The sequence below is a fragment of the Cylas formicarius genome, unplaced genomic scaffold (assembly GCF_029955315.1).
Source record: "Cylas formicarius isolate icCylForm1 unplaced genomic scaffold, icCylForm1.1 PGA_scaffold_4__25_contigs__length_36172078, whole genome shotgun sequence".
In the NCBI taxonomy this organism is placed as follows: domain Eukaryota; kingdom Metazoa; phylum Arthropoda; class Insecta; order Coleoptera; family Brentidae; genus Cylas; species Cylas formicarius.
In genome coordinates this window covers 11,877,693-11,893,097 of record NW_026844334.1, presented here as the reverse complement: position 1 = coordinate 11,893,097, position 15,405 = coordinate 11,877,693, and the positions used below count along the sequence as shown (strand labels likewise).

The 15,405-nt window shown below is 36.5% G+C and overlaps 3 protein-coding genes across 3 annotated transcripts; 2 read left to right on the top strand and 1 right to left on the bottom strand.

Moving 5' to 3' along the window:
- The first annotated feature begins 228 nt into the window (after positions 1-228).
- On the top strand, positions 229-3,804 carry LOC132700893 (uncharacterized). The gene is made up of 6 exons (XM_060668470.1): positions 229-253; positions 622-810; positions 1,344-1,591; positions 1,647-2,648; positions 2,701-3,160; positions 3,213-3,804. Exons 1-6 carry the CDS (start codon positions 229-231, stop codon positions 3,614-3,616), a joined length of 2,328 nt encoding a protein of 775 aa, XP_060524453.1. The 3' UTR covers positions 3,617-3,804.
- A 1,106-nt stretch (positions 3,805-4,910) lies between these two features.
- LOC132701036 (tyrosine-protein kinase receptor torso-like) lies at positions 4,911-8,608 on the top strand. The gene is made up of 14 exons (XM_060668667.1): positions 4,911-5,024; positions 5,615-5,675; positions 5,731-5,888; positions 5,940-6,168; positions 6,216-6,298; positions 6,360-6,522; positions 6,576-6,763; positions 6,857-7,162; positions 7,215-7,401; positions 7,448-7,649; positions 7,698-7,845; positions 7,898-8,042; positions 8,093-8,300; positions 8,350-8,608. The coding sequence occupies exons 1-14, from the start codon at positions 4,938-4,940 to the stop codon at positions 8,591-8,593; spliced, it is 2,409 nt and encodes an 802-aa protein (XP_060524650.1). The 5' UTR covers positions 4,911-4,937; the 3' UTR covers positions 8,594-8,608.
- Positions 8,609-10,412: 1,804 nt separating this feature from the next.
- On the bottom strand, positions 10,413-15,266 carry LOC132700697 (protein obstructor-E-like). Its single transcript, XM_060668183.1, has 5 exons — positions 15,107-15,266; positions 13,329-13,467; positions 11,483-11,619; positions 11,230-11,424; positions 10,413-10,752 (listed from the first exon to the last, which is right to left on the bottom strand). The coding sequence occupies exons 1-5, from the start codon at positions 15,153-15,155 to the stop codon at positions 10,469-10,471; spliced, it is 804 nt and encodes a 267-aa protein (XP_060524166.1). The 5' UTR covers positions 15,156-15,266; the 3' UTR covers positions 10,413-10,468.
- Positions 15,267-15,405: the final 139 nt, after the last annotated feature.

Below are 15,405 nucleotides of genomic sequence, written 5' to 3'. Positions count from 1 at the left end.
AAATTGATAAAGACACGGTGTTGTCGAAACAATTGTCATGTCATAATATATAATTTCGTGAAAATCTGAACTTTTAGTTCTTATTTATTTTGATAAATGGATTTTCATCAAGTAAAAGCCACCTCAGTTCAATTGAAGAAATTGTCCGACAAATTGAAAATTTTACTTAAAAAATAATTGGAAAAATGCATAAATTTATAATAGCGAGTATATTTTTCGAAACTAGGAATGCGAGTACCATATTCTTCGTTGGGTGAATCTTCTCCAAAAGTGATAAGGGGTTATGTCAAGATTTCCATATAAAATAGCAAACTTCATCAACCAACGGAACGTAATATCCACACAATGTAAGCGTCCGATTAAAGTCAAGTGTTACACACGAATATTTTCCTGGTTCATGAAAGGAATTCCTGGCGATCAGAGCTTGGAACAGTTCCGAACGGTAACCGTAAAACAATTTTTCGAACACGCAAATTTACTTGATCTCTGAGCCGTGCAAAAGCGAGCTGAAAAAACTAAATTGTTATTCACACTCCGCGTTGCCCGTAATATATAATCGTTATAAAACCGTGCTTTAATATCCGCTAATTACCATTTCGCTAATTAATTCGGCACTTATAGGAAACCATCGCTATATAACGGTTTTAGGGCAGCTTTACGTTACCCCGGCGACACCGACAGAAAACGACTGGGATATCTTTTCGGTATCTCTGCGCTTCTTGCTCCCTCTGGCGGGGCTGGGAATTGTCTGGATTCGAAGAAATGCTTTCGCGCAACTGTGGATGCACTTGGATCGCACATGCGTATCTGGTAAGAACAAACCACAATTACCTCAAACCACAGAACAGAAAAGGTTCACTCTCGGTCGGAATATTCAGAGCTTTTTTGTATACAAGAGGTCTGCGAAAGGTTTTTACTTCTTGTAAGTTAAGCAACGTCGCGAGACATTTTATAGTTCATGGTTCACTTTAGGATTAACAGTTTTTTCTTGGTTAATACAAGACAACATAATGTGTTCGCTTCCAGTACAATAAGATCTTCTAATATATTTCTTACGAAATCTTTAAATAATATAAAATAGGAGCTGCCTAGAAAAAGCAGCATTCGAAAGGGAGAGAGAAAGGCGGAACTGGAATGGACTCTTGTCTTTCTTTAATGGTCACATATATTTCTAACTGCTGATTAGTTAATGATTAGGAAATTTCATTAAGACAACTTTTACTTTTGGAAAACTTAAATAATATATTTAAATTTTCCTCAGGAGAAGATAGACGTGAAAACTAACGTGACATATGAATTCTTTAACAAGACTACCATAGATTTCGAACTTGTATGTACTTTAGTATTTCTGCCATCGCTGAGCCACCGAGAAAAACTACTTAAATGGGCACGAGATAGGCTGCCCAATCAATGGTCGTCGCCCAGGCCCACGTTATCTGGAGGAGTTTCCGATTTGTGGTACGATGGTTCCCTTCTCTGCGCGATTGTCAATACCGCAGTGCCAGGCGCATGTTCCAACCCACACAAGCACTGGAAGAAACCACCCGCGCATGCTCAAGAATTGGCGTTCAAATATTTGGGAGTTATTCCGGTAAGAAATGGTAAACTAAATGCTGGATCGTCGCGTAAAAATCATCTTCTTTTAGATATTCGCGGAAGCCGATCTACACGGCCCTCTAAACGCCGAATTGGAACAAAATTTCTTACGATTTCTGTGCCTGCTGCGCAAGGCCGTCGATGGCGTGACGCAGAGTAGGCCTACGGTAACTGATATTTCGAAAGCTTACATTGCCAGGGGGATGGGCCTCTATGCGGGAGAGCAGTACAAAGAAAGCGTTTTCTATATTTACCCTCAAATAAATCCCTGTTACTATTACAATATAGGTATTAGCGTCAAAGGGCCTTACTCGACTCATGGTAGGATAGAATTTTCGCAAATGTGTCCGGATAGCCCAACAACGTACCAAAACCAGTTGGTAAATCCAAATGCAGATACCACGGGGCTTGCTAAGGTTTGTTCTACCAGCGAATCAGATACGGATATCATAAAAATCAAAGTCACCATTGAAAGTGCACGCGCTCGTATTGCTTTCATACCAAAGAGTGACGGAATACACGAAGTCTCTATCGAGTCTAATTCAGAACCAATTATCGGCAGTCCCTATTATGTAAATGTCTTCCAAGCAGCCAGCAGCAGTTGCAATTCGAAAAACGCATCCAGAACTCGAATTAAAAGAAGTTTGCTTGTGGAGTTAGCGAAAGAAAATAACATGATTGACAGAAACCCGATAGATGAACAATTGGGCTGTTACATCAAGAACTTAAACCTTTCCAGTTTCGACGACGATAGCATGAACCTCAAAAATATCAAGCCCAACAATAAAGATTTCAAAAATCTTTGTAATATAACCAAGAAATCTATTTCCAATAGTTTGGTGGATAAATTCTTAGAAAAGAAAAATTTTACCCATTTCCCTGTCAAAATTAATATGCAAGCATCATGCGATAATGAGGAGGTCGCGATCAAACCCAATCCAGTAGCAGTTCCTAGTTCCCTTAGTACTTCTCCAATATGCTCCGACCATATTGCCCCAGAAGACGATGGTAACAATCAGGCAAGTTTAAAAGGTCGCTGCAGTGCAAACCAGGTATTGTATCATGTAAATAGCAAGATTTATTTCAAACATGTTTTATTTTTAGCACCATTGTAAGCAACATTCTTCGGATAACGGCCAGAAGTCTTCGTATTCTACAAATGAGAATATAAGAATGACCAAAGGTGACACAGACAAGAGAACTGACCTAATAATTGACTCAAACAAGTACGCTCCGTCATCGCATGAGTGTCACGAGTATCAAACGTGTTTGCACAAGGAAAAATCCAGTAGCATGACCAATTTGTCATACCATCCAGAGAGCCTCGGATGCTGCTTACTTTTGAAAAGACTAAACGCCCACACTAACTTATCCAAGTCCCAGGCAGATCTGAGAAGTCGTCCCGTCCCTCCGAATATTAAAAAGTATAAATCCATGGACCACAGTTTAGACGCCTGCTCTGAGGAATCAATCGAGAAGAGGCGTTTGGACTATTTGAAACAAACGCAATTCAATCATATAGAATGTGGAAGTGCTGATAGCCAGGAAGAGGTCAAAATTAACAGTGAGTAACCCAGATTGTAAGTCTAGTGTGATGACCAATCTATCATTTCTAGGTTCAAATACTGATAGAAGTACAGTACAGTTTGTCGAAGGAAGGGGTAAGGTAGATCATTTGACATTCAAGGAAGCCAGAAATTATTTCAAGTTTCTGGAGGAGAATGCAAAGAAACCGTTTAGAACTATAATCGAGTTGGACAAATTTGTTTACTCCAAAGATAGAATGTGGTACCAGACTATCAACTCCTGTCGTATCACCCGGACGAATAGATTGAAAGCGAACCAGATTTACAGAAACGCACTCACCATGCTCCAGAAAAATTGTCATTGTAGTTCGGTAGACGATGCGCTGACCGTTATCTCTAACGAAGACGCGAATTTCCTGAAGGAGAGTGTTATGAAATTTGCGAAGCAAAAAAAGAGACACGATCTTAAGTCAGTGTTTGGCATCACGTACTGATCACGAATGTTCAAGTGTTTTTCGTTGTTTGTTGTATTTTCGAGTACTGTACGTGCAAGGAGACTATATGGTACAAATATAATTTTAATCTTAATTGATAAGGTTTAATTAATAACAGAGGAATGTTGCACTGAAAAATTTTATTTGTAGACAAACTATAAAAACCTCACAAACTAATAACGTTCGTAATAGGGCACAAAATTGTTATTTTAAAAAATTGTAAATGTATGTTCTTGTCTTTAGGTTTTTCATTGCTTAATTATTTGAGTAGTTATGAGTTTACAATTAGGTTACCTTCTGTAAAACTTAAATTACTGGTTATATAAATTAACGACAATAACAAAAAATTATTACTATTTTTGTTAATATGATAACTTCAAAATATTTATGCATGGAATGATGACAATAGATTGGAAAGTCTTGTGGTAACATGGTTTGATATATTCAAAACGCGATTCAATGATTAAGAAGATCTTCGAATTACATTTTTGCATTATCATCAAGTCGGTTGCAAAATTATTTCAAATTATTCTGTTATACAGGTTTCCACTATTAAATAAACACGTCATTTTTCAATAGGCTTGTCAAGTATAATCCAAACCAAAATTCCTATCCATATACTTTTGTGAGTACTTATGCTAAATCTCTAGTGGTTTATCTCACCTGACGATATTCTGCTTACTACATCTAGAACGTACGAAACAAATTTGTGTACATGGGTGCTTCAGAGACAAATAAAAAGAAGAAGGAAGATGTTGTTTTTGCGAGTGCTTTCGTTTCATATTCAGAGCATTAATATTTAACATTTCATCGAATTTGCAAAACGATCAAACGTATAAATCGGTGGTTAAACACGAATCCATTTGAATTTATCAATTCGATATACTAGTTAACTCGATTTAAGCTGCCTTCGGGCAGCGGTATACGAATGCTTTTGAAAGTCTTCAATTGGTAACAAAAAAGGTTATACGGAATTTTCACAGATTGTTGTGTGATATCTGATTTCGTTTTACCCATGTGGCTTAGAGGTATCGATTAAAAAAATCTATCAAGAGCAATGCGAAGCTGTTAAGAAGTGCTTGCGCTCCAAACAAGTAAATCTTGCTTCGACGCATCGTTCGTTTGGTGTGTGGCAGCCTTTACCTGCGTAAACGCGAGAAGAGCAACTAATTTATTTAAACCAGAAACGGCGAATATCAAATTTGTTATCGCAAGATCGCCGCAGATTGTTTTTTCGTCTAAAAGTTTATTCATGTCGTACCTATGATAGTTGCGTTGGTGACATATGGGAAACATAACATGGAAAGCATTCTTTTTATTGATGTGCTGCGTTTACTCGACTTTAGGAACAATTTTAGGTAATTGGACAACTATGTGTTTGGACTGCCTGAACGTAACAGATATTTCCGTAAGTATTTAACCTGCATGTAATTTAGTAATTTAATTATAAATTCTAATGTGAGTATGATTCAGCTGCCAGACATCGGCCATAAATTTATCAATTTTATTAAAATAAATTTTCGCCATTTCTTTCAAATAAACCGGCTTGACCGTTAACATATTACATATATTTATCTACAGATTATAAAATCTAAACATGGTCCAAATTCAAAAAGGGGATCGCTATTTCGGATCAAAAAGTTACTATAAAATATATTCTGATTCCTTGCTGATTTAGAGAAATTTGTTATAAAAATAAAATAAAAGTAATGTAGAAGTTTTATAATAAAATTGTGCAATATCGAAACGTAGGAAAAAAATCGTAGTTCATTATTAACACGTAACAGATAGTATTCACAAAATGTACTTTAAACCCCGAATCGTTTTTTAATCTTTTTAAATCCTGAAGTTGCTTTCGGATAGATCTGGCAACAATCAACATCAATATCAATTTTGAAAAAATCTCTTGTGGATTCTGAATGAATAAGAAAATGAATTAATATGGTTTTCCGAAATTTCAAATAATTTAATTTGCAATATATTTTCGGATCATTCCAGGCTGATCACTCCTGTGAACTACAACGCTGCGTCTCAACAAAGAGTTGTCGTCATCAAATTGGTAAAGAATTCGACAAACTAGTTTCTTAAAAATTGTTCTCATAATGTGTTTCTAGATTTAACGAGCACTGAGATACGGAATGGGGCACACTCTCCCGAAATTTTGTGCCAAGACGAACAATACTTGATAGTAGCGTTTAATCATACCGAACACACCCTATATTTTATTGAGTATCGCACACACAACGGCAACATGACCCATGTTTCGAATTTCGTAAGATTCTCCCTAAATTTGCGATAGGTTTTATTAACGATGCGTTTCTAGTCACTATGCGGTCACATTTTGGTGCAGAAGCTAGAACCCCATACCAGATATGTATTGTACTTGTGGGCGGTTTCTCTGCGAGATGGTATCGTCACTAGAAGTCGAATTGTGGAATCTCCGAAGCGAATTCCAAACACTAAAATTTCACCAGTTAACAAACTGGTTTTAAAAAGTTTGTCATTGGAAAACAAAATATATACAGCAACCATTAGCTGGGAGCCAGGAGCAGGTAAGTGGCAACCACATTCTCCTCTTTAACCAAAACGAAGATTTCAGGCCTATCCTGCTACTACGAGGTGCTATGGTACAAAAAAAGCCAACCAGGGTTATATAGACAGGCCAAAATCAATCTCAGAGTAGTATGTACAAAAAGTGTTTGATTAGAGCAATGCGATGACATTACGAACGTAAAATTTGTAGCAATATTTTAAAGAATACAACATTACTAAATTGGAATTGGGTAAGAAGTATCGCGTATCTTTGATGGCGACCAACGAAAACCGAACGAAGGAGAGCGAGAAGAAATGGATCCAGATTAATATCCCCAGCTGCGTCGACACTTACCGAAATCTCAACGATTGCAGTGAGAAAAGTTTCAAATTTTCACGATTTGCGCAGAGAATTTCCCAATTGCAGCTCCTCCGGTTCCAAACAATTTAACTCTGACCAAAAGTGCAAATATCGCTAGTTCAAACGATTCCATTTACGACATCACATTGACTTGGAACAAGCCCAAACTATTACCTAGTTATTACACAGCATCATTTACAAATATACCCAATGCGCAGGCCAACTCCACCACTATCGTGGTAAATGTGTCAGGGGTGGGTATCCTGATTTGCCGTAATTTTTGTACGCGGTTTATTGTGCAAAATTTTGTTTTATTGTTATGTAGAATCACCAGTTCATCACTTTAGGTTCACAACTTTGCTAACTTCCAAAACGTCATACTCGGTCATTATTTTCGAACCAAGCTAGTCGCATGGTCTCAAGCAGGATCCAGCCCACCAGCGGTGCTCTACAATTCAACGCGCTTCATACCAGAAACGGGAGAGCATTTCCAAACATTAGAACCTAATTACTGGCGATGGATACCACCGATCCTTGGTTCAGTCACGGCCGTTTTTGTTGTTTGGAGGATCATCCAAAGAAGGACCCGACTTAACTCGATGGATTACCTCAAAATCGGTAACGCGAAGCTGACTTTTGTGGCAAATAAAAACGTGCGCAAATGTAGCGTTCTTCTCACTCCAAATTAAAGTCAGTTCTTTCAAGGTTTCGAATAAATACCAGACTGCGAATTATACTTCAATGGAATCGCACGATTCCAAATGGGAAATCGAGGAACGCAAGCTTTTATTGGAGTCCATAACTGGAGTAGGAGCGTTCGGTATTGTCCAAAAAGGTTACTACAACCTACAGTCGGATAAAAGACTTGAGGTGGCGGTTAAAATGCTGAAAGGTATTCAATAAAGACCACGCTGGGCAGTAGTGATGATGATTTTTAGCAAAGTCCACCGAGGATCAGGTGAAGCAGTTCTACGACGAGATAGAGATCATGAAGACAGTACCAAAGCATCAGCATATCGTTTACTTGATTGGCGTAATTACAAAAAACAGATACCAAAATCCGCTGATGCTGGTGGAGTATTGTTCCAAGGGAGACTTGCAGAGTTTCCTCAGAAAGGTGTGGATCGCTCTAGGAGAAAAGTGAGTCGCAAATTGTCAAAGCTTTTTCATTGCGTTCCGCGTATTTAGGGATCACGACAATAAAACCGACGACGAACTGGAGCCCAAAATGTTCTCCAACAAATTTTACGAGATAGAATCCAGCATTTTTGAGGATGATCTCTCGTTGAAATCCAAAGATCTGTTGTCGTTTGCCAGACAAATTGCCATTGGAATGGTGAGTCTTAAAGTCAAACAGTGCAAGAGGATTAAGGCGCATGAATTTCAAGGAATTTCTAGCCAGCTTAAAAATCATCCACAGAGACTTGGCGGCTAGGAATATTCTGATAACAAAGGATAATGTGTTAAAGATATCAGATTTCGGATTGAGTCGGGATGTGTACACGAATAACATGTACCAAAAGACCACAGCCGGTGAGATAATTAGTGCCCTCAAGTTGCTATTTTTTGAAAGTATGTTTAAGGCAAGCTTCCAATCCGATGGATGGCGCTGGAATCGCTAACCCATCAGATGTACACCACCGAAAGCGATATATGGTCCTTCGGGATTGTAGTGTGGGAAATCGTAACGCTCGGAGGCCATCCCTACCCGACCATTAATTCTGAAGATCTGATTCATCGCCTTAGAGGAGGATTTCGGATGGAAAGACCTCTGAATTGCGATGAGCAAGTGTAAGTAGCACTAACTATCAAGTTGACAGAATCGAATCTTGCTTTCAAGGTACGGCTTGATGCTGAAGTGTTGGGACGCGGTTCCGAAACAGAGGCCTCCATTTGAGGAGTTGGTTGGGATTTTCGATAAACTCTTGGAAAACGAAATGCAGTACATCAACTTGGAGGACGCCAAAAAGTTAGATATAAAATACTACCAAAACGTGGGAAAAGGTGAAATTGGCAACAACAAATACGAATTTAAAGGCCAATGTATCCGATATGTTCAATCAACTCAGAACAAAATTGTTTGATGTGAATTGCCTTTAATAAACAGCTTTAAAATTTAAGTAACATATTTCAAAGCTCTTGACGAACCCAAACCATGTACACAAAACAGATTGCGTTTTAGTGTTTGCGTGCTCTATCCATAATCATATGGCTTTTATTGGGCTCCAGATTTCTAATAATGTTTGGCTTATTAACGGTGGGCTTTTGTTGCTCCATATTGAAACGTCCTTTTCCCACAGAAACCCTGTTTAATCTAGAGTAAATCATCAATCATAGATTAGTAGGTCCACAGGTCAAAATAAATGTATATGGATTTGTGTCGCAGTTGAAGGAATTATATTTTAGTCCATTTGATGAATACACCCCATGTAATTTAAAGGACCCAATGAGTAAAAGTGAGTTGTTTTTATTCGTCGAAAACCGAAATGTAGGGGAAAACCGGGTAAGATGGCGAGGTTAAGAAAAAACGTACATATTATTGGTTATTTATTATAAATTCTCACAATATTTTCTCTTAACAAAATCTTAGGAACTTCCTTATCAAAAATAAACAGTATCGTTACATCCAGTAAGCTCAAAATATTTAAAATGTATAGTTTAAAAAAAAAATGCAAATTCGCCATCTTGCCCTACATGTCGGATAAATTGGTGAATGGATGAGGATAAGATGACGAATTAACAGAAATCACAGACAAAGTAATTTATTCCATCAAAATTACTGCACGCCTAATGGCACCACAGCTGGCAGGATGAACATTGAGTCCACTCCTCCGTTGGTGGATCTTGGTAGGTCTCTTCATATCCTGGACACAATATCACATTCACTCTTTCTTTCGTCATGTTTTTTCCGAGTTTTATTTTTCTGGTCGTTAAGTTTCCTTTGGTTTTTCAGCTCTCTCTGTTTCTTTTTCTCGTTTATTTTTTTTTATTTTTCAATGGCAAGATTTTCTTACTTTTGAAGCTCTTTTTTTACCAGTGTAGACGTTATAATTCTTACTGTAATCTTTTTCTTTTCTTTTTAGTAATTTTTGACGGTTAACATTTTCCACTTTTTCTTTCAATATTTTCATTCCTCTTGGACCGGGTTGATCCATCAGATCCATTTCGTTGTTCGCCGAATTCCCATCATCAACAAATAAGGTTCTTTTTACTGCATCTGTTTTCGATCGGTTCATACAAATAACCGGGATTCGGTGTTGGATTTTCATTCAGCTTGTTTTGCTTTGATACAAACTTAATCAACGGTTGATTGTCCTCAGCCTCACTGTCAGTATCGTTTAACATATTAACTTCTGGATATTCTATTTGTCTATTCTCACAGTTCAAATTTGGCATTTCTCTATCTGTCGTCAAAGCTTTTTCGTATTAGCGGCGAAATAAGTCAGCAATATCTTTGTCAGTAATGGTTTGCCCTGGATGAGTTATCATGAAACAGTCGCACTCCTGACTAAAATAGATTTTTAAGGAACCAAAAAATGACACATGCATAGGTTGTAGTCGATGAGTTGTATGTGGGGGAAATCCGACCATTATAATGCCAGATTCCCTTGCAAAATCCATGGATTGAAGAGTAACGTGTAATAACGTGTAACGTGTAAGTAATGTTTGTCCACAAAAAGTAAAATGGGTTCTTCCGGAGAGCGTTTCGTGTGTTGCTTGAAATGTTTCAGGTATTTTAGAAATATCTCCGAATCCATCCATCCGTTTTTCTGCGCGCTTCCTGATGACCCTACAGGTGCTCAATGAAGAAATTCTTCATATAGTTGGTTGGCAGTAAATAAGTATTTGGTATTTATTTTCCCTACTTGTTCCCCGCAAAATCAGTATGTAGATAATTTGGGTCAATAAGGAATCGGCCTAATGTTTTATAACTTATGCTTTATTTCATTCAAACTAAATTAGAACCTATTATATCTATTATCGTTAAAAGACGTCAATTTGACGGGTCCGGTACTGCGGTCCTGGTACTGCGGTATCGCGCATCCAGTGACGTTCTCAACATCGTCACACTGATTGCTTAAATCATTGAAAGCCTTCCCGTTGCCACAGTTATATAGGCGCGGTTTTCCCTCGATGCAGACGAAATACCGCTGACAATCACTCGGCGACCTGAAGTACCGGTACTCTTCCTGCCCAAAACCGAACGCTCTCGCGTCGGGAGGGCAGGAGAAGCCCAAATACGCTGCAAAGAATGAAAAATTGCGATAAAATACATTTGTCATTACTACGAGGTTATAGAGAGATTAACATTTTTGGATTAGTATACAACTTAAACTTTTATTGTAACAGATTTAAAAATAGAGGTGTTATACTTACAATAAATCCACCACACATTAAACTAATTCTTTTTCCAATTTGCAAAACGTGTTTTTTCAGTATTTACTTGTTTTGTCTAAAGTTATAAGTTGATAGTTTTCGTTAGTTTAGTTAGCAGTTCGCACCCCGTAGATAGAACAATCGAATTAAAAACTTTTCCTCTTGTAAAGCAAGAAATTGGCAAAATATTTCATGTTGGCGGTGTTAGGACATTATGCATCTAAATAAACAACTTTTATCGTATTTACCCCGCCCTGTCTCTTTAATGGTACAAAAGTTACATATAATAATACATATATAATAACAATTAAAAAAATAAATAAATGTGAACACCATATATTACCTTCAGCGTCACATGACGGCACTTGGTCGGGCCAGTCACACCTATAGGTATCCCCGTTGAAAGCCAAACCTTCTGGGCAGTCGAAAATAAAACCCCGGCCGTCAACGCAGTTCTTGAACTGGCCGCAGTTTTGAGCATCACCTATTCTGAAGTAGCCGAATTGGTGAGGGCATTCGTCAGTTGCTTGGGCGGGTTCTGGAACGAGTCGAAGGCGTTTGATTTGCACCAGCAAGTTATTTATAGGATTGCTTACGAGTTTGTTCCCTGCCTGTGCAGTCTACGTCAATGGGGTATTGACACGGGAAGGCGTGAGGCCCAGTTGAAGGATTAAACAATAGACCATCTGGGCAAATTTTTTCCTCGGCGATCCCGTTGACACATTGAATGTAACTAGAAATGGACTTATTTATAGATCAATAACAAAAAGTGAAAAGAAGTACAATGACTCATAATGCAAAACGAAAAGAAACTGGGTTTACCTGTAACCACAGATGTTGATGTTAAGAGGGAACTTAAATTCTTCATTGAAATAAAAACCTTCTTTTAAACGTTGCAGTAAAGTTAATACTAACGTCTTTATTGCAAAATAATAAATGGCAAAGATTAGTTCGAGAACCATTTACAATTAACCAATTATAAGATTTACGTAAAATCTATTATAATAAAATATAATAACAGAAAAAAATACAATCAGTCTATCCAGGAACGAAAAAGAGAAAAGAGGAGACATTTTTATAATGTAGATTTTTGGAAAGCAAGCAGATGGGATTAGAATTGTTTGAACTTGTTTAGATAGAAGTTTCTAAAACAATATTCGATATTATTTCTATATCTCGTTGGCGTAAAATGCCATCCAAGATATTGGGGTGATGAGGTAAGCAGTAATTTGTGAGTGAAGAATGATAATTCAAATTTGTAATTATTTTTCCCGCGTAGCTAACCATGAGAGACAGCAGGAGTAAGTATTAGACATAATATACTATAAGACTATATTATCGACTGAACTCACATAGTTCCGTAGAGAATTTAGATATCACAAGAAATCAAGTTGCATTAAATTAATTCTTTTCAACAATTTAACTAATCATAATATAACATTTTAGGTACGTTTGAAAATATTTTGATATTGATTTGTTTATAAATTATTACTTTAGTCACTCGCTTAGTCACGATTTTCTTTTCTTTCTTTTCGTTTTAAAAAAAAAAACGAAAAACGAATTATTACAAAGGGTCGTTTTTCCGTTTTTCTATAATAATCAGATGACTACATTAATCAAACTGGAACGTTTATATTTTAAGAGCGCTCGATTTTTTATTCTAAAAGATTTCTTTAACATTTTAAACAGAAAATAGGGTCAGCTGTCATGTGACCAACCAATAGAACAAAGACATAAAGCCGCCATTAGCGTCGGCGTGATCCTTTTACGTAGATCACGCCTAATTTTCTTTCATTTTATTTCCAAGACCTAAGTAAAGGCAATTAGGTGAGATGGAAAAGAAAACGGTTCCTTTTATTGTAAATTAAACAAATTAAAAAGTCGGCTTTTATTTCTTTTTTTTAATGTGTGAATCTTTCATTAAACCGTAAACATATACTGAAAACATTATATTTTATTAGAAAACCTGTTATATTAATATTGCATGCGCCTGAAACAAAAAAAAGAGGAATCTCTACTCTAAGGATAACGTTAAAAAGAACTTTCGTTACAATTTATGCTTATTTATATTTTTATTTTTTTTACAATTTTACATAGATTATAAATAAATTTATTTTTTTATTTAAAAAATTAGTTCTATTTTTTAGAGTGTGCCACCACTAAAATCGAGTTTCACATAAACTCAGTGCCATCCGCAAAAGCTTGAATATTACTAGGGATTTCTAGCCAATTGGCAGTATAATATGAGAACAGAATTGGCCCTAAATCCTATCAGTGAGGTAGGTCAGAATTTATGCTACAAACAAAATTATTACTCTCTTGCAGATTACAACTCCGGGTATTCCTGATGTCAGATATTATAATTTGGGACAAATTTTGATTATATTCACCAAATTTAGTAATATCATATGTTTTCCATACATACAAAAGGTGCCTTCTTACCCGTCGCACATGCTCGTGGGGAAGGTACCATTAGGCTCGAGACAACTTCCAAAGGAACCACCGGTCACCTGAGGTACGTCCCTGACGAAGTTCGGTTCCTGCTGACGATTACTATACCTGCTGTTAAACTGGCAAAGAACTGAAAATGAAACGGAATTAAATATTGCTTTTCTCCATAAAACATTTCATATGCCTCTCAGGTGCTGTTTGGATATATTTGGATAAACCTTGACATTTCTCAAGTAATTTCCCAAAACCTTGTCGCATAACGCATAACATGACATTAAACATGCGTTTCACAATTATTACCGTTGACCAATAGGTGCAATATGATCGATAAAACAAAACTTTCTCCTAAACAGCCGCCAGAAGCATTTAAGCTGCTTTCAAACTTATCATGGCTTTTGGCGGGCCACCAGAAACCGATGAATTAATAGCATAATAGTATGCGTATAAAATCAATATAGCTGTAAAGTGAAAGCAAAAGAAGAATAATTTTTTCCGAGGTAAAGGTCATAAAAAATATAAGAAAATATCATCTAGGAATACGGTGCATTTGAGATGCGGGAACAAGGTTGCGTCCAATGCGATACAAATCGCAAATGGCGATACTTAATGGTGTTTTTGTATTTATTTCGTTAATGAAAGTTGTTCGAAAATTCTGTTCTCATTAGGAATCATGTTTATTTCATGGGAACTAAGGTAATTAAGGTATAAGTTGTATCTCTTAAACATATCTAAACAAATCCACATCAAATAAGTTTACAAGGAAATCTCAATACAACGGCGAGAAGCCCTTGAACTATTCTACCCGTACCCTGTAAAATCCTAGTTGTTTTGCCTATATGCCGTTTACGCATCAATTCTAGGCATACAATGACTTGCCCAGGCATATCATTTAAAAAATATAGCGAACGCATAGCTCAAAGTAGATGCCAGGGCAAAATTTCTTTGCATTTCTTGAAAAATAAGGCAAATTTTCTTCCAATATAGTATCTTTCTAGTCTTAAGTAGGATAAACTATTTTGATCAGATTTCAAAAAAAAATGGATTTTTATTTGTTTTTGTAAGTTGGCAAAATTTAAAACTTTTAAGTGTTTTGACAGCGATTGTTGTATGTCGTAAGTGGCGTCGTTTTTTTATGGCCGCGTGATTATGTGCATTAAGATTTCGCGCACGATAACTACCATGCGTAAAAATGAATAATTTATACATATTTTTAACAAAAATAATCACGTTTCTGCGATTGTGAAGTACCGCTCGACATCCCATGGTGTTTTAAAAAGTAATAAGCAGAATGCTTATAGAATTCAATTGTTTTTGTTTAGTATCGATTGTTTAATTGTTGACACGGTATTTTCATAAAACCTTTTATTATACATTTTACTTTCTATTGGAAAATCGATAAGCTATTTGTTAGTTTTGCGTGCTTAATTGCGTCAAAAAACAAAATTTTAGTATAAAAGACAAGCAAATTTAATAGTTGGTATTCAGAATTAGGACACTTGCGAATTAAACAAACGACTCAATTTTCCGGTAATAATTTCGTTAGTAAGATACGTAGGCTGTCCGTTCAAGCTTGACAAACAACCAAGTCATTCGTGTATGTTTTAACTGTACTAATTACATATAGATGTTTTTGTAAATTTCAAACTGAACAAAGTCCCTTATAGAACTTGAACCACGAAAATAACTCCACACTTCACAATAAAGGAGAAATAATATTTTCTACGTACACAAAATACATATGTATTATTTTAAATTAAAAAAAGACTTACCGCTTGCGCACAACGTAGTTACAAAAATTAACACTCTTAGATTTTTCATGTTGTTCGTTAGCGTTTTCTGTGAACCCCGACGGCGAAATGAAGACGCATCTCTGGTCACCAGCGCAGATCCACCGTTTATCTCAGTCAAGGACTTTTTTCTACTGTACGTCGCTCATCCCAAAACCGCGAATTGCATAAGTTCTTCTCGACGATCTTCCTTGCAGTTTCTATTTAGCGGGTTTTCGTTTGGCAGAAATACATTTAACTTGAATCGCATAATTTCTGTTGCAATTCATAATTGAATTAAA